The 25,224-nt window shown below is 39.6% G+C and overlaps 1 protein-coding gene across 1 annotated transcript; it reads left to right on the top strand.

Moving 5' to 3' along the window:
- The first annotated feature begins 453 nt into the window (after positions 1 to 453).
- tm9sf2 (transmembrane 9 superfamily member 2) lies at positions 454 to 16,582 on the top strand. Its single transcript, XM_051423648.1, has 17 exons — positions 454 to 707; positions 2,166 to 2,233; positions 2,627 to 2,720; positions 4,650 to 4,777; positions 5,198 to 5,327; positions 6,253 to 6,377; positions 6,668 to 6,779; positions 6,982 to 7,061; positions 8,200 to 8,308; positions 9,675 to 9,807; positions 10,062 to 10,181; positions 10,601 to 10,658; positions 10,809 to 10,968; positions 12,255 to 12,406; positions 12,618 to 12,729; positions 13,304 to 13,475; positions 14,344 to 16,582. Exons 1-17 carry the CDS (start codon positions 591 to 593, stop codon positions 14,409 to 14,411), a joined length of 1,938 nt encoding a protein of 645 aa, XP_051279608.1. The 5' UTR covers positions 454 to 590; the 3' UTR covers positions 14,412 to 16,582.
- The last annotated feature ends 8,642 nt before the right edge of the window (positions 16,583 to 25,224 follow it).

The raw sequence follows: 25,224 nt of genomic DNA, 5'->3' as shown, positions 1-25,224 counted from the left end.
AGCCCCTGTTCTCACCCCTCTGACAACATTTATATTTTAATTTTATTTTCCCATTTCTTTTATTCCCTCTTTGTAGGACTACATTTGTACTGTCTCAGTGTGTCTCTGGTTTGAACACAGTAAAATCATGATCTATGTCACCAGGGTTGTTACTACACAACAGGAATATAGTTGCTGATGTAGTATGAGGCTGGGTATTTGTCAGGGCCAAAATGTAGGAAGTTCATCATTTATTACAATAAGTTATTACAATACAAAAACACTGTTCATCCCAGTCTCAATGGAAATATGCACCACTGCCTCCTCATGCTTATTGTGTTAACACATTTTCTGTCACCTATTATTTCTTTGCTAAGAATTCAACTGTTGGAACAACATGACGTAATTCCTCTTGTTGGAATTTGCTTCTCGTGATCTCCCACAATCCTCCGCTTCACGGAGCAGCACTTCCGGCATGTGACGTGTCTGCCTGCCGCAGAACCGGATGCTGGTGGCGGACTGTCCGGTATAGATGTCAGATGAAGTGTAAACCGAGAAAAGGGCTCTAGATTTGTATGTAAATCTGATCGAGCAGACTGGCCGGTGTGAACATGCTGCTGTGGCTGCTGGGACCCGCGCTGCTGGCTCGGGCGGCCGGTTTCTACCTCCCGGGTCTGGCTCCCGTCAGCTTCTGTGAGCCTGGGAAAGACCAGGTCCCAGACTGCAAGGTAAACACAACATGACCCACACCAGCTGTACGGCTACCAGATGTTCTAACAGAACGACTGAGTAACTCATGAACAGTAGAGGCAGTAACGTTACATCCACAGAGAAGAAGTGGTTGAACGCGGTAGCTAACGTTAGGTAAGCTGTTCCTTCAGGAACAGTTGATGTAAGGAAGCTAACGCTAACGGCGGCCAAAACAAACAGCAAAGCTAACGGAAACTATGCTAACTGGTTAGCAAGCTAGCTGTATAGCTAAACACCTCAAAGGAACTGCGTTATTTTGGATATAATAACATAGTTTAGTTAGAATGTCAAAATTAGACTCTGTGTAACTGATACTGACATTTATTAAATGCTATTATTCATGTATTGAGAATTCCCACATAACGTAACGTTACCAGAAACAACACCACCGTGTTTGTTCACATTGTATTTGGATAGTTTTAATAGTGGCTATTTGAACATCTCTGGAAGCTCGCTGACACTGCACAGTGCTTACTGTAAAATATTGGGGAGTGTAATACAACAGTGGTTCCCAACCTGGGGGTCGGGAACCCCGGTAGGGGTCGCCAAAGCTTTATGAGGGGATGTTTATTTTTAAAGCGTGTAAGAAAACTTAAATATACACAGCAGGCCTATATCTCAGCGTTTGGTTCATGTCTATGAAGACATATAATGTAAAGTAAATTGTCTAATAACACTGAGAAGAAAACACTGAATCTGTATGATTGTTAAAAATGAAAATCCATAATACAGACAGAGAATTGTATAAAAAGTTCCCTGAACAGGAAATAATCTGCTCAAACATCATCTCTGCTTTTACCCAAACTTCTTTCAGTTAGTGAATTCACTGTTTGGGGTCATTGCACAGTTTTGAATATAATTATATCCATAGGTTTTATACAGTTCTCTGTTTGTATTATGTACTCTTTTTATTTTTTTTACCAGTCATACAGACTTAATTGGCTTCTTTTCTGACAAATTCAGTGTTTTCTTCTCCCTGACACCTCGCCATTTTTGTATTAGCTCTTTGGTTTTAATTGCAAACTTTTCTAATGTACCTCTTAAAATGAAGAAGGCCTCACAGCCCCCCGAGAAGCTTTGGTGACCCCTGAAAACTACTGTCTTAAATAAGCCTTTATACATGAACATGAATTCTTTATTTATGTTAAGAAATTGAATCACTTTTATTTAGGATTTTGAACAGGCTTCAATACTTATGAAATAAGGGTCAGTTCACGCAAAATGAACTTTCCTTACTTCTGAACAGTATCCAGAACATTCTTTCTGTAAAAGACACATTGCTATTGAGATTTGGAAATGTCATAACAACGTCCTTATGACAAGATGGAAAGAAGAATATCAGCCAATCACAAATCTATATTTAACAAGATGAAAACAAAAAGCTGATTGGAGCATTCTGTCTCCCTAACATGTCTGTTTGCTTTGTTTTCTTCAAGTCGACCATTGAGCTGTTTGTGAACCGCCTGGATTCAGTGGAGTCTGTGCTGCCTTATGAATACACTGTGTAAGTAGTGGCCCTGTACCAATGTGTCTGTCTGTGTTATCTTGTTGTAGAGTTTGACACTAGAAGGATGTTTTCACATTCATCTGCTGAAAGTGGAAAGTTTCTCTGTGCTCACTGAACATCAGATTTTAAGGGGCGGGGTCTATGAGCATGATCTGTGACATCACCAATAGTTAGGAAGTCATCCTGGTCCAGTATCAACTTGTACAGGGTGATTTAGAAACTTGAAGCCACCAGTGCACATCCACTGAGAATGGACTTTACAGTGAAGGAGGAGACATCTTGTGTCCAGCAGGAAAACTTTAGAAATGAACAACATTTGCATATTCAGAGATTCTGGAACGTATGTATTCTGCCTCTGACACTTTGAATAGTCGCCTCCTTCTTGTGCAGGTTTGACTTCTGCTCTGAGAACACCATGAAACGTCCCTCAGAGAATCTGGGCCAGGTTCTTTTTGGGGAGAGGATCGAACCCTCGCCATACAAGGTACCACACACCCACAGCAGCAGACGCTCAAACACACACATTTACAGCAACAAACATGGGAACACTGACTCAGTCATACGCTGTGGAGGTGGAATTGGATTGTCTGCACAGGGTTCTGTTGGAATGAATGAAGGGCTTTCAGTGGCTTTACATAAACAAAATACATACAGAGGGCAGTTGTTTGCATATGCAATCTTATATTTAGGCCAGGTGCAGAAAGTAAATTCAATAAAGGAGAAAGCAGAGTATCCATGCACTAGATTATAGCTCTTTAACTAAAAGGTTTTTAGGCTCACCTGAGGTGCCTTTTGGAAAAAAAGAGTTAATGCTCTTAACAGGAGATGGAAACACTCATAACAACTCACATGACTGGTCAGCTGTTTCCTCGTCACTTGTCTGGCCGAGGTCGCTCCACACAGACCTTGCTCACATTAACACATGAAACTAACAGAAATGTTATACTTCCATCCTGTTTTCAGCATCGTTTTTAACTGTTTGAGGCTCCCACACAACCTGGAAAACTTTAATTTAGGGACCAGTTTTCCAGTCATGGAAACACTGTTTCAACTTTCTCAGCTCATCATCAAGAAAGATGGTTAACATTACAAAGGGTGATGCATAATTAGGCACAGAATTGGTGTCAGCATAGACACTGGGTCAAATTAAACTGTCTAGATTAACATTTTCAGTAAGACACAACACATTGTCAAAAAACAAAAATTCCAGAAAATCACCAAAAATTACACCTAGATAAGGTTTATTATATTTAAAATATGTGATAAGGGGGTTATCCAGTATAATATGCTGGAACTGTACAATATTCAGTACTTATTCATTAATTAGTAATACTACTATTTCACTGACTAGAAAATGCTTTTAGAGGTTGTTAATCCCCATGTCATGTTTGCGTGATGAAGATTCTGTTTGGAGCTATAATTCAGTGTGCACACACACTCTGCTTTCCTCTACATGCACATAATAACAATAGTAGCTTCATAAATGATGAACCAGTGGAAGAGACAGAACAAAGCCTCTTCAGAGTGAGACATCTTTGGTATGCGTTCAGCAGTTGGTTCACAGCTGTGTGTGTGTCACATGCCGTCAAAATGGTGTTTGATGAAGTTGTTTACAGGCTAAGATGCCACTGAATAAATAGATTAAACTGGAGTATACTTAACTGTCATTACACTGGGATCATATTAACAAGCAGAGTATGATGTTTCCCTTTATGATTAGATTATTTTTAGGCATGGAAAAATGGTTAATATGACAAACCAAAATGCTGATGTGTCATTATTTTAGCACATTGTCATTCTAAAGGATCTAAATTCTTAAATTTTCTTTCTTTACGCACTATTGTACATTTAGGAAATAATGTTTGACTTTCCTTGATCGTGGGGGTTGCCTTGTGTGCGTTCTGTGTGAGACAGACATCATTAATATGTCTGACAGTGTGATGCAGAAAGCAATGTATTTTGTGAGTCATGATTGTGCATGTATAAGCTGATTAGAGGCTACGAGCTTTGGGAGTGAGCAGGAGTTCAGTCGTTTTTCTTAACCTAAATCTGTAAATGTGGGTAAGTATGTTAATCCCACAGGTTCTGTGCAGAACCTCAGCACCATTAAACATTTAAATGTGTAGCAGTCTCAGATTGTGTTTGGACATACTACTACAGGCAGAAACTGACTGCAATAGTATGGGAAACATTTTTTTGAATTTGATGGAGTTTGGCTAAAAGTTCATTCCTGATTCCAGTCTCTGTGCTAAGCTAGGCTCAACACCTCTCTCTCACCTTTTTAGTTGACTGGGTTTGATGTCAAACATGTTGTAGGTTCCTTAATGGGGATGTTGTGTATCATTGCACATGTATTAACTCCTGATTGACCCAGACAGAGACTAATCAACTGACTGTGTGTCCTGTGTGTCAGTTTGAGTTTAAGAAAACCGCGGTGTGTCAGCCGGTGTGTACCAAAGTCTATGACAGCAGCAAGCCATCAGACAAAGCCAAACTGGACTTCCTCAAGAAAGGCATGTTTCTCAACTACCAGCACCACTGGTATGTATGATCCACTGACATACACATACCAGAAAGGGACACGCATCAAAAACACCTTAAAGGGATGGTTCACCCCATCTGCAGTGCTATTAATTCAATGTTTTGGTGTGAGTTGCCTCAGCATCCCCATGGTCTGTACCTGCCCTCAAGAAATCATGGTTTCTACTATATTAATTGCTAAAAACTGGAGCTGTGCGATATGACCATATATAGTATATCGTGTGATGATAGAAAAACGTCTATAACTCTGTCAACTGTGAGTGAAAAATCTGGCAGGGGGCAGAAGAGAAATGTGATAGCTGACCAACTACATGTAAACTGGGGATTTAGAGTTGTTATTTTGGATAATCTGACTATTTTAGTTCAGTATTTATGACCGTCACTGGCTTTTCTTTTGTGTGTGTGTGTGTGTGTGTGTAGGATTGTGGATAACATGCCAGTCACCTGGTGCTATGATGTTGAAGATGGACAGAAGTTCTGTAATCCTGGTTTCCCTATTGGCTGTTACGTCACAGAAGCAGGCCGACCCAAAGATGCCTGCGTGGTCAACGTGAGTCAGTGTGTCACACATGGGCACAAACGAAGCCCTCTCTAACGTAGATATATTTGTGTATGAACATCTCCACCTACACATAATACGTCCTGTTTCCTTATATAAGCATGATCAGTCCTATCAGTGAGATATAGCATTTATCAGCCTGGTTTAGCCTTTGTGAAACATATTAAGCCAGGATGATGCTCTGACTTGGCTAGGTCAAGTCTCGCCTCTTCAGTTATCCTGGATTTCTTAATTCTGCTTTTGTGAAACAGCAAGTGTCTGCGGGTCATATTTGTTAGGAGGTAAAATACAGGGTCAGCGGCACGTATCACTCTCTGCCACAGTGTCTTTTTTGATGGAAGTTAGAATTCTCCACATAACTGTAATAAGACTAACCATACATATTTTAGAGGGAGAAACACTGACTGATTACTGATCTGTCACCGTTGCCACAGTATTGTAAATCACAGCGCACTCTGCTGGAGAAACTTTGTAGTGACTCCAATATATTACCACAAGCAATTTTTCTGCATTTATTGCAGAAAAAGTTTCCATGTCGGAGCATATTGGATGACATATATACAGATAGTGATACGATACAAATATGTCTGCGATAGATCAATACTGGCCGATTGATATATCATTCGGGCTGTAGTAATTACACATTATTACCTGTCTGTTAGAGATGTGTATTGGCAATACGCATCATATCAGGATTATGATTCAATATATTGTGATATATTGTGATGCTGTAAGCAAGGTGATATATTGAGATTTTAAAGTATAATTTTAGGAAACCTGTCATAGTATAAAGAACACACCACCTGCCATATGCATAGAATCTGAGTAAAACACAAAAATGTATCATGTTTTTATCAATGGATACAATATCACAGAACTATGCTTTGAACTTTTGTGTCTTGGTTTTGTTTTCTAGTCTAACTTTAATGAAAAGGATGCTTTTTACATCTTCAACCACGTGGACATCTCCATACATTACCACATCGTTGAGCACGAACAACTTGGAGCACGACTGGTTGCTGCCAAGATTGAACCCAAAAGGTAATCAATATGGAGCCATCTAGTCCAAATGGAGATGCCAGTTGTTTTAGCTTAGCATGTTGTTCAAGGTATTTTTACATTTGGGCCGCAGCACTTTTTGTGGAGGCTAAAAGATCGCAGGTCAGACCTGCTATGAAAACTGCCTGTTACATTCATTAGTGGAAGTGTGTGCCATTGATTAGCATTCTTGTGGGTTTTGCCTGCAGTATAATCAGATCTCAGTATGCAAATTAGATATCGGTGGACTTTGATCTGAAATCTATTACCTATGTCTTTCTTTCTCTGACCAGCTATGAAAATAAAAATGATGACAAGCCTGATTGTTCTGGAGGGCCAAAGTTCCTAAAAAACAAAGACACAGGAGTGTTCAAGATCCCATACACTTACTCCATCAGTTTTGTGGTTAGTACAATAGTATCATCTTGGTGAGTTTAATGCTGCATGTTTATGTGGCTCTAAAGATGGACTGATGTGAAAATTAGAGACTTTTTAAATTTATTTCCAGTCATGGAAACACCTGGAAATTGATTAAAGCAGCCACCTGCTTTATTATGCATAATGAACTTTAATAGAATGAAACAGGTGAGTGTTTGTGTGTTTGCAGGAAGACAAGAATATTCGCTGGGCGTCTAGATGGGACTACATCCTGGAGTCAATGCCTCACACCAACATCCAGTGGTTCAGGTACAGTTAGACAGTTTGACTTACAGTGATTAGACAAGGGATAAGTGAGTCCACCATTATCTGTAGCCAACTAAATGATCTGTATTTTATCTGTACTCGGAATGGGCGGGGTTTGACCAGACGGGACTAATCAGAAGTTAAGTTAAAGCTGCAGTAAGTAATTTTTATAAAACAGTCATAAATGCTGAAATTTCCATTGTGTTCTGACAGTAGTACAAAAAAAAAAAATCAGGTTCCTCTGAGTCGTTCTAGTGCTCCTAATAACTTTTGCAAGAATCCACTGGGCCTGAACAAAAACAACCAATCAGAGCTGAGAAACATATAAAGACACTTTAGGTTTGAGGATTAAAGATAGTTGATTGTTGAGTCTCATACAGAGTCCCAATGTATCTGTATTTGACGCCCTGGGAATGAGACTCAACAATCAGCTATCTTTCTCAGCTCTGATTGGTTGCTTTCGTTCAGGACCGGTGGACTACAGGATTAGCACTAGAGCGACTCAGAGGAACCTGATTTCTTACAGATTATCTGTCTCATGTTCTACTGTCAAGTTTCAGCAAATATAACTTGAAAATGTTTTAATAAAAATAATCTACTGCAGCTTTAAGCCTGAAATTGATATGGGTTGATCAGAAGTTTTAGCCAGCATTCAGGAATTATCTGCATAGTGATGTGTGGAAGTTCAACAACAACCAAAAGTTGCTGACACAAATTCAAGTGGTAATCAGATTACAAGTCAAGGTTTGAGAGCATGCTGGGACATATTTGTAACTGCTGACCCAGGTTTTAAGAGAAAGCAAGCATCTGTAATAGGATGTTGTACCTCTACTCCCGAGGCTTGGATTTTTCTGTCCAGCACTGACCATGACTGCACAGTTTACCAGTCCTATTGTCTCACAGGAATCCTGTCTTATTGGGGGGGCTCATAGTGACCGCAGGCTTATCGTTTGGGGCAGACTTGAGGTTTAAAAATGCCAAACATTAATTAACCCTGGTGTCTATCAGTTGACCTGTCTCCATGCACAGAGACAATCCACATCCAAGCACTGATACAGCATTAATTAATGTGTAAGTAATGAGCAATGAGTAATGGTTATACAGCAGTGACTAACGTGGCTTTCCTGTTTATTCTCCCCAGCATAATGAACTCGTTGGTGATTGTGTTGTTCCTGTCTGGAATGGTAGCGATGATCATGCTGCGGACACTGCACAAAGACATCGCCAGATACAATCAGATGGACTCTGTGGTGAGTACTGGAAGATATGAGTATATGAAAGATATTTACAATGTGCAGTGATTAACTAACTTTGTTTTTGTAACTTTATTTAAGTTTAACATTACTAGAGATACACTCACATGTACACACATATTGAACTTACATAAACATTAACCCACATCAGACCCATCCTCAGTAGGAAAAAACAGACCAAAAAAAAACTAAATAGATTAAGTAACACCATAACATAGAAAAATAAATGTAATGCTGATGGTAGATAGATTAAGAACAGAAAAAGATCAAATGTATGGACATTAGTTGTAGTAATAAATAGGACAACGTCAATCAGGTAGTATCATAAAGTCAGTACCTTTACATATTCCATATTCACTCCGTATGTCTAGCTGGAGCAAGGACAGCACCTCCTGTATCCAGCTCTTGAAAGGTGTGCTCATGAGTGATTAACTAACTTTACGTTCTCCTGTTTGGTAGAGCACATGTTGAATCACTATATCTTCTTAGAAAATGTGCTGAACTAAACTCAACCTGACTGAGCCATCTCTACCTCTCAGTTTAGGTCTGTTATGCTAATAAAGGCCACTAGATGTCACTGTGTCTTGAATGAGTCAGCCCTTTTCAGTTCACCTCCTTACAGGAAGTCAGAAACAAAAAAGTCACTCCAGACATGAGGACTGTTCGGTGGAATTCCACTTAATGTTTTTTTGACATATTATAGGTTGAGAGGTCTTACTAAACAGAATTATGTAACTTGATACAACTAAATTCTAATAAGGGTCAAATCATTTTCTAAAAACAGGCTCTACCAAACAGAGTTGTCTGTCATTAGTTAGCTATTGTAGGAAATAAAAACTTCTGATAATTTATTTTTAATACAATCCATTTAATGTTATTATAATATGCTGAAATATTCCAATAACTATGATATAGCTGTCTAAAAAACATGCTCAACCAAATGGTGGAATTGTCCTTAAGTGATAAAGGATGATGCTAACATAATAAATCTTAAATTTTTACAAAATTAAAAAACATATAAACTTATTCACTGTTGCTAATATCATGTATTTGATGAAACAATTTTATGAGTATGAGTTTTCATACTTACTTGGAAGAGATCTATATTAAAAAAAACTGTAGGGTCTTTATAAAAAAACAACAACATAGATTATTGTTATTATTGCCCCAAAGGAATAAAATACAAGGACAAAAATCCATAGCTTTTTTCTTAGTGAGGACTTTAAAGGGTAAACTCTATTATTATCACATGAAACATAATCAGACAATGCCGTCACGACACTACCGTAACGTGTCACACTGCGCCTGGTGGAGTCCAGCTGTGTTGTTCTCATCATATCTGCTCCTCTCTTTCATTGTCCAGGAGGATGCCCAGGAGGAGTTTGGGTGGAAGTTGGTCCATGGAGATGTGTTCCGACCTCCCAGGAAAGGAATGCTGCTGTCGGTTTTCCTTGGCTCTGGAACCCAGATCTTCATTATGACCTTTGTCACCCTGTGTAAGTCTTTTTTTATCATAAATGAGCTGTAGAAGTGCTACAGCTGACTCACACAATATTGTCTATGGAAAAATGGGCATAAACCATTGGCCCAGTAGCATCCCATAATATGTCCGGCCAGTATTTCATAAGCAGATCTTGTTAAATTCTCAAATATCAATATTAGCTTAAAAATCTGGTTTCAGTGGAGCTGAATAACTGCTTTACGTATCCTAACTGCAAATGTCTCATAACGTAAGCTCCTCCTTTTCCAGTCTTTGCCTGTCTTGGGTTCCTGTCTCCTGCAAACCGCGGGGCTCTGATGACGTGTGCTGTTGTTCTCTGGGTTCTTCTGGGAACTCCTGCCGGATATGTGGCTGCTCGCCTCTACAAATGTAAATGAGGAAAATAACACAGGGTTTCATGTTTAAGGAGAAAATGAAGACAAATGCCAGGTTGAACGGCAGCTGTTATAAAGCAGTTTCTGTTGATTGTTCTGACAATTGAGTAATCACATTCAAATACTTTATATTTGTTAATGCTTGCTGAAGGAAATCAAGGGTGTCCTTTAAAATCATCAGTTGCTTTTTTCCTTGGTCAGAAACAATAAAAAATCTTTTTCTATTATTATTTGCACTTGCAACAGTATGAAAAGTAATTCATTTTGCAGAGCTCAAAGTCACACTCCTTAAACACTGTACAGTGGCTGACGATGATATCATGCTAATATATAAACAGTAAATAAGAATACATTTAATACGTTTGAAAATGATTCTAAAACTCCCTTGTATCTTTGTGTTTGGTTAATTGTCAGCTTTTGGAGGAGAGAAGTGGAAGACCAACGTCCTGCTGACAGCCTTCCTCTGTCCTGGGTAAGACTCTTTCGACTGGCTCAGACACCGGACATAATAACGGACACAACACACCAGGGTAGAAGTTCACTGCATGTCAAAGACACAACCACTCGATCCCACTCTCACTCATTCACTCCTTCACCTAATGCCCTGTCTCTCCCTGCTCAGGGTGGTATTTGCAGATTTTTTTGTGATGAACTTGATCCTGTGGGGTGAAGGGTCTTCAGCAGCCATGCCATTTGGGACCCTGGTTGCCATATTAGCTCTTTGGTTCTGTATCTCGGTGCCGCTTACCTTCATAGGAGCATACTTTGGCTTCAAGAAGACAGTGAGTAAATATAATCCCACACACTGTACATCCATTCATGGTGGCTTGCAGAAATGGTAATCTGTCATGTCAACATTGCTGTTTATTTGGATCCCCTTTAGCTGTTAGAGCACTAATCTGCCTGTGGTCAATGTTAAGAACAAAATGTATACACATGCTTTTGGATTGCATTCATACATATATACATACAATTACATCACCAGCCTTAGTGCCTCAGTGACTTGCACTTTACGCTGCCTTTGACGGAGATAATTGGTCCAAATACATTAGTCGTTGATGCATTCCAAGTAGGGATTCACAATATGGATTTGTTTTCAGCTAATACAATAACTTAGTTATCTGCTTTTCATGGCCTATACTGATAAGATAACCGATAATTTCACATTTCTGTATATTTAAGAAGTTCATAACCTGTAGTTAGAGGGTGTAGATGTAGTGAGCAATGGATGATTCCTCTGATTATCTATTATTTCATAGTTCTGGAAATTACTTTTTCTAGTAAAGTTCATTAGAAAAAACGTAAACCAAAAAGGCTTCAAAATAATGATTTTTAATATCAACAGATAATTTATCGTCTGTAATGTAATTATTCTGATAATTTATAATAATATATGCTTGTTGAGTAATCCCTCTCTTTAAATGCAGCATATAAATGTTCTTATTATAAATGTCTGATATTATTATCGGCCAATAATTTATCTGTCCTAATAATTATCGTGCATCCCTAATTCCGAGCTAGATAGTTTTTGTTACCTGGCACAAAATCAATTTAATTACATTTTTAAAGAAAACATTCCACTCATTCACACTGTTTGACGACATATGCACTGTGGAATAACTAGTTTTCCTCAAAATAAGTGGTATGTCATTGGTAAATATAGAGAAGAACAGTGGGCCCAAGCAACTTCCCTGGGGGACACCTCACTGCACCTTCCTCACAGTAGAAGAACTACCATTAAAGAAAACCCTTTATGTTCTGTTAGATAGACAAGTATTAGACAGACAAGTATTAAAAGCATAAGCACCAGAAATCTGGTCATGGTCAACTTTAGCAGCATTACATGCCAGGGGGCGTACATGTAATCAGTTAAGTACAGTAACAAAAGAACCAACTGGAAAATAATACAGTAGAATACTACAGCAGTACTAATTAAAGTGTCTGCAGTGAGTCAGGCATAGTCTGTGTTGTCATGTTCTGTGTCATCATGATTTTATTTTTCCTGTACAATTCCTGAAAACCAAGAAAAATATAATGATAATCTCTCTGCTCTGGCTCATTGTTTAAGGGTATCGAGCACCCAGTCCGGACCAATCAGATCCCTCGTCAAATCCCAGAGCAGTCGTTCTACACAAAGCCTTTCCCTGGTATCATCATGGGAGGAATTCTGCCTTTTGGATGTATATTTATTCAGCTTTTCTTCATACTAAACTCCATCTGGTGAGAACAAAGACAAAGGTTTGGCTGTCACATCACATTTTGTCCATACTTGGGATTATAGTTGGACATACATCCAGATAGATGATGATGTCCTCGCTCATATTTACCATAGAAGGTGGCAGCCTGACCATTACCTGCATTTCCATCTAGTCGTGTATTTTATTTATTAAATCCCATTGTAGGGTTCAGACATGTCTCTTCTCGTCTCCAGGTCCCATCAGATGTACTACATGTTTGGCTTCCTTTTCCTGGTCTTCATCATCCTGGTCATCACCTGCTCTGAGGCCACCATCCTGCTCTGCTACTTCCACTTATGTGCTGAGGTAAACAGCACCACAATGCATTACCTTTAACACTGGCATCTTTATGTTTCAGGGATCATATTAATGCTGACATTTTTCTATTGAAGTTGTTGATAACAGCTTTTTGGTCCCAGTATTCCGTATCTTGAGATTTGACCAGTTTTATGCGTTACAGTACTGTTAGCGTAGAATATAATTGTACCCAATAAGTTTCCACAGCATCACTATGGAATCCAGGGTGTCCATAGGACAATGGAGTGTAATGCTCAAATGATAAACTAAAAATCTCTACTAATTAGCCAGATTTTCTTTTTAAAACAAATTTCAAATACAGAATTTACCGGCAGTTACAATTAAATTTGAATACATTTATTTGACATGAAGTTGAAAGATTCATATAGCAGCAACAACTTTAGTCACAATTCCAATAAGTACAGTACCACAATATCTGATTTCTGTGTTACTCATCAGCATTGATCGGCTATAAGTGGCTCTGTATTATAGGAGCCATTCTTTTTACCCTTCAGTCAGAGCCTTATTTTACAAAAACTCTTTCCTTTTGTCTCAACTCTGGCTGTGTCTCTCCTCCTCACAGGACTACCATTGGCAGTGGCGTTCCTTCCTGACCAGCGGCTTCACTGCTGTCTATTTCCTGGTCTACGCCATTCATTACTTCTTCTCTAAGCTGCAAATCACCGGACTGGCCAGCACCATCCTGTACTTTGGATACACCATGATCATGGCTCTCATCTTTTTCTTATTCACTGGTAGGTGAAAAAGAAGGGAGGGAAGATGTATTCATCAGAAAATATAACATATAACCTACTGCTGCTTTAAATGTGAGTGCTGCAGTTCAACGATTATTAATGGCATTTTTAGATCATTAGTCAATGTCCAACTGATTTATGGTATATCCCAGTGTAATGTGGTTTAGATGTATGGCAGACTCACCTCACAGACCTGGAAGCTCTGTCCACTATATATACTGTCAATGAGTGGAACATTGTGAACCTGTGTTTAAGATCTTTTCATTCTGTCCTCAGTTGTGAAGCACTTTATAAACTTTGTTGTAGCCGGTGTCACTGCCACTGTGGGTTGCCCCAGTGCACAATCACACAGTCTGTTCAGTTTCTTAATGGGAATGGAAAGGAAGCTTGTGCACATGCACCCTGTGGCCCAATGTTTGAGATTTATTAAAAAGAATCATGTGTATGCACGGCTTTAGGAATCTGACAAAAATAATACATATGAGGGCTGGCACTTTTTATTTTATAGTTGAAAATGAGCTTGAATGTGGTTCATTTTCAAAGGTTGACCTGCTTCAAATTCAAATTTACAGTTTATAAGTGCAACAGACTGGAATCCAGCAGAGGGCACTCCAATACGTGGACTGTGGACAAAAAGCACTAGTGTTTCCACCGCATTGTTACATTGATTTCAAGGGGAATCTGACCCGATGGCAGACATTAACAATAACTTTATAGGAATAAGCAGTCTTCTCCTTGCTGGTCGTGTTTGTTCCTGTAGGTCATACAGAGGCATCAGTATTAAACAGACTGTTTATAACCAGTTGAAAACTCTGTGTAGTAGGTTTAATGTAGCTGTGATTTAAAGGTGTATTTTCTCTGTCATCAGGTACGATCGGCTTCTTTGCCTGTTTCTGGTTTGTTACCAAGATCTACAGTGTGGTCAAAGTGGACTGACAATATATGGAAGGAGGTTCACCCATCAGTCTCTGGAACATTCAGTGCTGTCCAACTGAACTGAACCTTCACCTCCTCATTTCCTCAGACAGGACTCTGACAGATGACAGTTTTCTTTCTTTTCTGTGCCTAACATGTGTACGCTGGGTTGTAATCTTGTACATACAGTATCTATCTGCATATAATCTGAATGGAATGAATCATAACTGTACAAGCCTCCTCCCGGTATCCGACACACACACCCTCTCAGAACGCATTGACGCACAGCTGGGACCGAGGACAGAAACTGTGTCAGCTGTCGCGTCATGGCGTTTGAGGTTTGTTTCATGATCCGTGTGCACTTTGTGTTTGCAGATGTAGTTGGACATTGTAGTCATACAAATAAAGCTGTGAGGGTCTGCTTCTTAACAGCTGCTACTGCTACTTTCCCTGTGGACACTGGATATGTCAGAATGGGGTCATACGGCTGTTCCATTCTTTAGCGCAGCCTACTTGTTTAAATTTTAAGGTCACAACCAGTGACTGCTTTGTGGAACACAATTTCCTCAAATGTTCAGTTCTTTGAGGCGTGTGGGGGGTGGGACGGATGAATCCTCTGCTGAGAATTTGGGAAGAAGTTGCAGGTTCAGCCAACTAGCCTGCAGTTCTGTGAAAGAGCAGGCAGGCTGCAGTTTGACAGCTTCCATAATGAAATAAACTTTTGTCCTGGCCTATAATCTTTTTTATTTTTTAAGAAACATAAAATCCTGTATTTCAATTATAGGTTGACAGAACATTATTCTTAGGTTATGTCAAAGGTTAAGAGTTTTTCTTAAAACTTAAACATTTATTGAAATTGAGTTCTCAACTTTTATTTATTTTGAACAGTGTTCAACAGTGAGGTTAACAGACATTACCAGCAGGCAGTAGTTTCATAAAGCTTACATTATGGGCAACGTCAATATCATGTTGGCCCACGTTTCGCTTTTTTCTTTGATTGCTGCAGAACGCCACAGTGAAACTACCGCCAGCTAGTAGAACACAGGCTAGTTCAGACATTGGGCTCTGGGTCTCTGTTCACCTTCTCTCAATGACCTCCAGAAAATAACACAAACTAGGGTTATATCGTCGATAGAACGTATCTTATGAACAGAACCCGGCAGCTTTCCTGTTCTGTCCTTTCATAGGTTGTCACAATTGGTTACATTGATTTCTCTATACTGCGCTCATATTGTCACATCTCTTCACAGTTATTGATACATGCTTTTGTACCATAACAATTGAAACATTTCTTTACAACAAATCTTCAGTCAGAACACCATGACCTAAAAAATCCACTAAAACTTACAATATATATCACTATTGTCTCATTGTATTTGCACAAGCCAAGATTCTATTACAACAAAAGGAACGGCACCTCTTTCTGCATGGATGTCTATACATACAGGACAGCCACATATACAGATACACAGTACCGCAGTGCGAGTCAACTCTTCTCTAATATGTAAAGTCATGTGTAAAATGGACTGTCAATACACACATTTTTTTAAACAATTTGTGAAATTAAAACGATGCTGATTTAATTGAATGCATTTTATGTTAAAGCAATGAAAAGTTACCAACAGTTAAATCCACATTGACTGCTGTGCTTTTGAAAAATGAACAGTGTTGTAAAGTATGTGTAACCAATTGTAACGCAAATTCTGAGCCTTTAATGAAGAGAGACAACAGGTTGAAGAGCCATCACCCTCACAACCCAACAGTGCACACCTCATAACTGCTTCTGTAACAAGAGCAGAATACATTCATTTGTTCAGCTGAAAGTCATTCTGGTGAGAGCGGACAAACTCCCAGCTTTAGTGACGACAGAGCTGACTGCTTATTATTTTCAGCTCATCAGTTGCTTTGCCTTGTTCCCAGCTTTCTGTAGAGGGCTGCACAGTGAGCCAGTGAAGCAGGCCATGTGTCAGAGGCTTTTCAACTTGGCGTTTGAAACATTTATTGTAAGTAACTTTTTCTAATGTAAAACGTGGACTGGGAAATGGAACAAATGAGAATGAGTGGATGAACTTGTCCGTTACCATGGAAACATTTCAACTTCTAATATTCGTGTGTTTCAAACTATGGTTTGTTAGGGGTTTCATGTTATTAATTAATGACTAATAATTAAATTTGATTTTTCCTTTCTCTCATTTCGCTCTTTCCTTCAGTCCTTGTTTTGGAATCCATCCTAATGAAATGCTGCTGAAAGACGGGAAGGAAAGTACAACTGATCTCAGATTGTCATTTAAAGGTTCCAGGCTGTAACATTGCAGATGAGAGGCCAGAAATATAAAGTTGTTCTTTACAACCAACTTTTTAGTACTGGAGTTTTTGTTCTGGGACATCACATGTAGGGTTGTCCCTGGCGGCTTATTTTGCCATCGATTAAACGAAAACTTAATTTTAGGCTAGTCAACTAGACATCATTTTCCAGGACCCTTTTCAGGAGTTTTCTTGACACATCACCATTCTTGACTCAAACGGTCATATTATTTACTGGTAGACCTTGAATACATTTAACTCCAGTTGTATTCATTACATACATGACTTTGACCGCAGCCCATAGTAACAGTTCAAATTAAGGAGAATTTATTTCATTTTACAAAAAAAATCTTCTTCTCACCTCATTAGTCTATTAAAAGTAGAAAGTGTTTGTTGCACATGCAATAAACATCTCTACACGTATTTATTAACCACAAGACATTTTTCCAGGTTTTCCAGGATGCGTGGGAACCCATCTGGGTTGTCCACACCATAGACCTGTATATATGTCTATGGTTCACACACTCTCTGGTGGGGTAAACGCTGACATGCTTCAACAAGTCAGAGAAACCACACGGATGTTCCATCAGAAGCGTATCCAGCAGCCGGACAGACAGCACCGTGCTGCAGCGGGAGAGGAAGCTCTGGGCTGACATGAGGGATGTTAAATCGGTTAAACTAGCAATCAGTTAACTAACGTAGTGTTAGCCTAACCGCTCCCTGGAAGCTGTAACATTGTGTCTTTATAGTGGGATCTATTTGGAATGTCTTTCTGAACGTTGAATTTCTTTTAGACTAGTCGACTGCAAAATGAGTTACCAGGAACATCTCTAGACATGATGAGTCTTCATTTTGGGGAGGCTAATGTTAAAGTTGATGTGACAGAGGTCAACACAGTATGGAATTTGGAAAGGGAAAATTTGTAGAAAATCTTTTGTAGGAATTTTCCTACAGTGGTGTCTCAAGTCAAATGGCTCACTGTTGGTAGGCTGACTGGGAGTTTTGAGGATGTGGGTTTGATCCTTACTCAGTTCTGTGAACTTTGAGATCAGATGTCCAGGAAAAAAAAGTGAAAAGCTCTGAGGAAAAGAAAAGAAAGGTCTCAAATCAAATAGCTCATGGTGTCAGATGACCGACTCACACTGGTGAATTTTAAAGTCAGATGTTCAAAGATAAAAGCTCAGAGAAAGAGACCAGTCAACATCAAACAGCTCACTGTGTTGGAAGATGGGCCGGAGGTTTTGAGGATGAGGGTTCGATCCATGCTCATGTCTGTGAATCTTCAAATTTTTCAGAGAGAAGTTTTTCTGAGCATTAAATAATGAATTACTTTTAGACTAATAATGATGAATAAACTTCCTTGATTCCTTGATCTACAGATAGCTAATAGGCTTCAAAGAAGGTCAGACTCAGAGTAAAGTTGAAGGGAGTTTACTCAATCGTTTCTTCTCTTCTCTGTAAAACTGTATCTACATTTCTGTCAATTTCTTTGCTGCAAAGAGCCAGCATGTAAAACCTCTTCACAGCGGGAAAATGAACAGTCCATATTTTAATATACGCACAGTTTGTACATTCCCTTTACAGCAGTGCAAAACACGTTTTAAAAAGGGAAAAGGGGCCAGTGGGAGACGCCCTGGTTAAGATATCTATACGAAGAGGAAAAATGGCCCACGTGAAGGAAATTCAGACCAGCAGCAAATACAAGAAGAGGGTGAACTGCAAGATCTCTACGTAAAGGACTGCCATCTGTTTGCTGAACCAATTTCAGGAAACCTAACCTGAAGTTGGAATTCAAAGAACTCTTAAAGGGATTGCCTGCTACATAAAGCACTTGCAAGTTGATGGTGTGGAATACATAAACGACGACTGCGGCCAGGGGCCTTTGTCAGGATAAAGCATGCGTCTACAGGGGAGATACACGGAACTCGTGTGATAACTAGAGACTGATGATTAACTGATTGTTCCAAAGGACTGCCACAGACTTTGGCTTTCAGCAGTTGTTGGCTGTAGCAGAACCAAGGTCTAGCCTTAAAAGTGAGAAGTATTAGCAAACAGTTGGTTGTGAAGGAAATCAAAGCACTGGCTGCACCACAGAATGCTGCTTGTTGGACCACTGGGATATGGACCATGAAAGAGCAGTGCTTGTGCTCAGAGACAGTGGCACAAACATGATCAAAGGCGTGAGGCTGGCAGAGATAGTGGACCTCAGCTGTGATGCACACACACTGCAGCTTGTGGTAAATGAGGGCATTAATGAGGGACATTATCAGCAAGTTAAAGACATGTGCGGCTCACTCTGCCCTGATTGTGTATGCAGGAGAACATGGGAAGGTTACATGTCCAACCGTGGAACAATGGGATATCATCTCAAATTTGATCAGGTCACTGGTCCCTGTTGAAGTAGTGACAGTAAGGCGGGTCTGCCACTGGAATGGTGGAATCTGAACTGAACCCACCTCAGCCTTTTTGAACCACTAATAAGAAAGTGTCTCTGTCCTCCACCCTCCTCTGTTCCAGCGAGAGAGTATTCAGGGAGGTCGGGACCTTTTATGAAAAGAAGAGGAGGCTCAGTGGATAGAATGCAGAGCAACTTTGTTTCCTGCATTACAACTTGCAGCTCATAAACCGGGACTACAGAGGGACTAAAAAATAAATATAAATAAATAAAGCTTCGAATAGAATTTAAAATCCTCCTCCTCACCTACAAAGCTCTTCATGGTCAGGCCCCTTCATATCTTAAAGAGCTCATAGTACCCTATTACCCCACTAGAACACTACGTTCTCTGAATGCTGGGCTACTTGTGGTTCCTATAGTCTCTAAAAGTAGAACAGGAGCCAGAGCCTTCAGTTACCAAGCTCCTCTCCTGTGGAACCAGCTTCCAGTTGTGGTTCGGGAGGCAGACACCCTCACCACATTCAAGAGTAGGCTTAAGACATTCCTCTTTGATAAAGCTTATAGTTAGGGCTGGATCAGGTGAGTCCTGAACCATCCCTTAGTTATGCTGCTATAGGCCTAGACTATCGGGGGATTTCCCATGGTGCACTGAGCTCCTCCCTTCCTCTCTCTTTCTGCACTCATTCATGTCCCATTAATGCATGTTACTAACTTCACTTCTTCCCCGGAGTTCTTGTGCTTTCTCGTCTCACAGGTTTTTATCGATCCTGGTGGAGCCTCCTGCCATGGTCCTGCTTAACTGCCATTGCTAATATCACTGATATTATTGTTATTATTATTATTAATATTATGACTACAGATACTATTATTACTATTGTCACTGCTCATTGTCCCCCATCGTTGCTGTTGTCGTCATCATCTTCTTCATGTTCATCATCATCAGTCACTACTATTAGTGTAGTTGCTGCTACTGTTGTTGCTTTGCAACTGTCTCTCTCTCTGTCTCTCTGTGTCTCTGTCTCTCTGTGTGTCTCTCTCTCTCTCTCTCTCTCTCACACACCCCAACTGGTCAAGACAGACGATCACCCACCTAGAGCCGAAGGGTCTGTCCTAGGTTTCTGCCTCTTAAAAGGTGGTTTTTCCTTGTCGCCAAGTGCTTGCTCATGGTGGTACTGTTGGGTCTCTGTAAATAATGTTATAAGGAGTTCGGTCTAGACCTGCTCTATTTGAAAAGTGTCCTGAGATAACTTCTGTTATGAATTGGCGCTATACAAATAAAATTGAATTGAATTGAATTGAATTGAATTAAAGAGATGAGAGAACATTCAGTGAGGGTGGGGCCATTAATGGGAGGAAGAGGAAACTGGAGAAAATGCAGCAGAGATTTCTGCTCTGAAACAGGACTGGAACTAAAACAAAGCGATGCTGCTACACTAACCTTGATTTTTATTCATGGTATTTTCTAATTTCTAATTTTCATTCTCAGAAACAAGGGGAGATGCTATTATCTGCCCTCAAAGGCACTAAAACTGTACTTTGTACTTATTTGTTTTTTTTTATTATTTGTGGACATTTTATTTAAAATAATGTACAACAACGCACGTTTCTTTTCTCCAGATATTTCAAGTTCAAGTGAATAATTAAATATTGTGTGAAATGAACCGATGGATCAAAACCTAAAAGATGCTGGTGGGTGCTACTGTGTGTGTACAGTGTGTGTAAATTTAAAGTTCATCCTTTTTGTGCCTCATTTGTTATTACTGTTGTACTTTATCAGGTGGAAAGAAACAACCCTGCCCTGCTCTCTAAATATCAGCATCAGCTACTGATCAACCACTGGTACTATCATGAACAGGAGGCCAATGATGTGTGCAGTGATTGTAGTGGGACTGCACTGCATAAGTTATTGAAATATACGAGTGAGTTCAGGTGTTTTTTTTAGTTACCCGGTGAGAGTTTATGTTCCAAAGCCATTGAGGTGCTTTAATTATCAAAGGTTTGGACACAGCTAAAAACTGTAAAGAGCAGAGGAGATGCGCTACATGTGGGGGTGACCATGAGTATGGAAAGTGTGGAACGGGTGTGACCAAAATGCTGCAACTGTGGAGGAGCCCATAATGTGGCATATGGTGGATGTGAGGTTATGAAGCGGGAGAATACAGTGGAAAGAAGGATCACATATGCAGAAGCTGTAAGAGCGTCAAGGGGACAGAACAATGCTAATAATGAACAGGGAGCAGTGGAGGTACGAGGGATGCAACAAAGAACAAATGGCCTTAGTAACATTCACTGCAGGAGGGAGGAACAGTACAGCTGAAGTAAAGTGAAAAAAAGGATCAAATCCAGCTGGTTGTCAAAGCAGCAGTGAATCATTTAGGAGTAGTGGGACTGACATGGGAAGAAGTATTAACCAACCCTAATCAGGGTTGTATACACTACTGTTCAAAAGTTTGGGGTCACTTAGAAATGTCCTTATTTTTGAAAGAAAAGCACTGTTTTTTTCAATGAAGATAACATTAAATTAATCAGAAATACAGTCTAGACATTGTTAATGTGGTAAATGACTATTCTAGCTGGAAACGGCTGATTTTCAATGGAATATCTACATAGGTGTACAGAGGCCCATTTCCAGCAACCATCACTCCTGTGTTCTAATGGTACATTGTGTTAGCTAATTGTGTTAAAAGGCTAATTGATGATTACAAAACCCTTGTGCAATGATGTTAGCACAGCTGAAAACTGGCCTTCCTTTGAGCTAGTTGAGTAACTGGAGCCTCAGCATTTGTGGGTTCGATTATACTCTCAAAATGGCCAGAAAAAGAGAACTAACCAGAATAGAAAGAGAAGTGGGAGGCCCCGGTGCACAACTAAGCAAGAGGACAATTACATTAGAGTCTCTAGTTTGAGAAATAGACGCCTTACAGGTCCTCAACTGGCAGCTTCATTAAATGGTACCCGCAAAACGCCAGTCTCAACGTCCAGAGTGAAGAGGCGACTCCGGGATGCTGGCCTTCTAGGCAGAGTGTCAAAGAAAAAGCCATATCTGAGACTGGCCAATAAAAGGAAAAGATTAAGATGGGCAAAAGAACACAGACATTGGACAGAGGAAGATTGGAAAAAGTGTTATGGACAGACGAATCTAAGTTTGAGGTGTTTGGATCACACAGAAGAACATTTGTGAGACGCAGAACAAGTGAACAGATGCTGGAGGAGTGCCTGACGCCATCTGTCAAGCATGGTGGAGGTAATGTGATGGTCTGGGGCTGCTTTGGTGCTGTTAAAGTGGGAGATTTGTACAAGGTAAAAGGGATTTTGAATAAGGAAGGCTATCACTCCATTTTGCAACACCATGCCATACCCTGTGGACAGCGCTTGATTGGAGCCCACTTCCTCCTACAACAGGACAATGACCCAAAGCACACCTCCAAACCATGCAAGAACTATTTAGGGAAGAAGCAGTCAGCTGGTATTCTGTCTGTAATGGAGTGGCCAGCGCAGTCACCAGTTCTCAACCCTATTGAGCTGTTGTGGGAGCAGCTTGACCGTATGGTATGTAAGAAGTGCCCATCAAGCCAATCCAACTTGTGGAAGGTGCTTCAGGAAGCGTGGGGCGAAATCTCTTCAGATTACCTCAACAAATTGACAGCTAGGATGCCAAAGGTCTGCAAGGCTGTAGTTGCTGCAAATGGAGAATTCTTTGACAAAAGCAAAGTTTGAAGGACAAAATTATTATTTCAAATAAAAAATCATTATTTCTAACCTCGTCAATGTCTTGGCTATATTTTCTATTCATTTTGCAACTCATTTGATGAATAAAAGTGTGAGTTTTCATGGAAAACATGAAATTGTCTGGGTGACCCCAAACTTTTGAATAGTTTGGTGGTATATCAAATGGGATCTGGTCTGTATGAATGATGGTAGAGGAACCAGGACAAACATTCCAACAGGTCCTGAATCAGCATTAAATATAACACTAGGGTTCACTCATTTAGCTGGAATTAGTAACTGGGATGTTTGGTCAGTTTCAACAATAGGCAGCGATCACTATCCAGGCTCATGTTCAGTAGGAGAAAGAGTGGAAATGAGACCAGGTGGTGGAATCCCAAAATGGGTATTCAGAAAAGCTGACAGGGATAAATTCCAGATGTTGAGTGAGGGAACAATGACAAGGACTGACACCTCTGGAGAAATAGATGATGTAGTATAAAATTTATCTTAGGTCAGTGCATGTTATAAGTTAGTAATCAAATAATCACACAAAAGTTTGGATATTATGTTGTAAGCACTATGGTTTGTTCACACAGATAACTGGAAATTAAGTAGAGAGCACTATGTTTTAAGTAATAATGATTTTGAGTGTTAAGTAGAATAGATTTTATATAAGCTCACAATGATGTTAATGAAGGCATTATGTTGTTAATGAAGGCATTATGTTTTAAGTTTATATGATTTCATGATGAGCACAAATACTGTTGATGAAGTAGTAAGCACCATGGTCTTTTAGTAAAAGTTTGATTTAATGTGTGAAACATATAGAATGTGTAGTTGTAGCAAAAAAACAAGCACTGATTATACCAAATGTATGTGTGTGTTTGCAACACAAGTTTCTTATCATATCATAAAGTTTAGAAAGTTTTTTTAAAAATACAGTAAAAGACATCTGTTACATAATGGTGTAAGAAAAAGGTAATAAATGTTTTTTAAAAAAAATAGAAGAACAGTTAAGTAGATTCTAATGGTGTAATCCTGATGAAAGGAGAGCAAAAAAGAAAATGTCATGGCCTACACGTGCAGGATAATTAGGCGAGCAAGACACCAGTAGAATGGAGCATGGGCCCAACAGGTGCAGGATAATTTGACTGATAAGACACTAGTAGAACCGAAAAGTTAAAAATGTAGGGTCTTTCCAGAGGGAATTTACACCATTATGTCATAGGTTGGAAAGGTAGAAGATGGGCTGGACTTGTGACAGAGTGCAAGAGTATATAAGGAGAAGCTTTGGGAGGTTTGGCTCGGGCTTTGTTTGTCTGTCAAGATAATAAAGCTCTAATCTACTGCCAACTTTGATGAATCCTGGTTGTTATTTTTCCACCTGAAGGAGAATAACTTTTAGACCTAATTTGGATTTAGAAATTCGTATATGTTGGACACAATCTTCTGATCAAAAAGAGAACTAATTCTGACCAAGACCCAACAATGAAATAAATATTAAAAGTTATGACATCTGAGGAGGAAACAGAAGTCTCCAATAGGGATATGGCCAAGTTATTTACAATTACAAGTACATAGTTCTGAAAATGTCAGAAGAAGGGAGAAAGAGAAGGGAGAGTACAATGAGTCAGCATCCAGGTGTGTTGCACAGGAGGGAGCATACAGATGGTGTAATGGATCAACCATTTTCTTTGGCAGAAAGGGGTTTATACAGTATTGGTGGCAGTATGGGTTCCATTAAAATGGATAGAAAATACTAGACAAAGTAGGTTTTAATTTGTTCAGATACATCCTCTGTACTGGCAGGTTTGGGTCATTCCATTCAAACAGCTATCAGGACGTACTATGAGAAGTTCTTCAATCAGTCACTAGAACAACAAACAGGGAGGTCAGGTGAAGTTTCTGTGGGTTCCAGCACATGTAGGGGTGATGGGAAATGAGAGTGGACGAATGAGCACTAAATAAAACACTGAACGTAGTAGGGAAACAGACAGGGTTGCGTGAGGGAGGTCAGCAAGAGGAATCAGTGGAACATGTAGTTCTGAGTTGTAGGACGTATGGGACAGAGAGAGGGGTGATAAAAGGAAAAATTGAAGGAATTAGGGGTACAGGAATTCACATTAAAAGAACTACTGAGCATGTGTGAGAGCACAGGTTAGGGTATTGTAGGCCTTTTTTAAAGGGATACAGGAGTTTTATATAGGATATAATGAATAAACAAGAATAGATGGTGGGGTAAAGTACAGAGGACAAAGTATAGGTTAGATTTGTGTGTGTTTCTGTATGTGTGGTACTATTTATTTATTTGGGATTATTATAGAGATTTAGATTAGAAGTCTATTTTTCTGATTGGCATTTCGGAGCAGAAGGTGACGGTAACAAGAAGAAGAGACTGTAAATTGATTTTGGTGAGACTACAATGCA

The sequence above is a fragment of the Dicentrarchus labrax genome, unplaced genomic scaffold (genome assembly GCF_905237075.1).
Source record: "Dicentrarchus labrax unplaced genomic scaffold, dlabrax2021, whole genome shotgun sequence".
NCBI classification, from domain to species: Eukaryota; Metazoa; Chordata; class Actinopteri; family Moronidae; genus Dicentrarchus; species Dicentrarchus labrax.
Note: the sequence above shows the minus strand (reverse complement) of the source record. Positions and strands in the feature narration are given on the sequence as shown.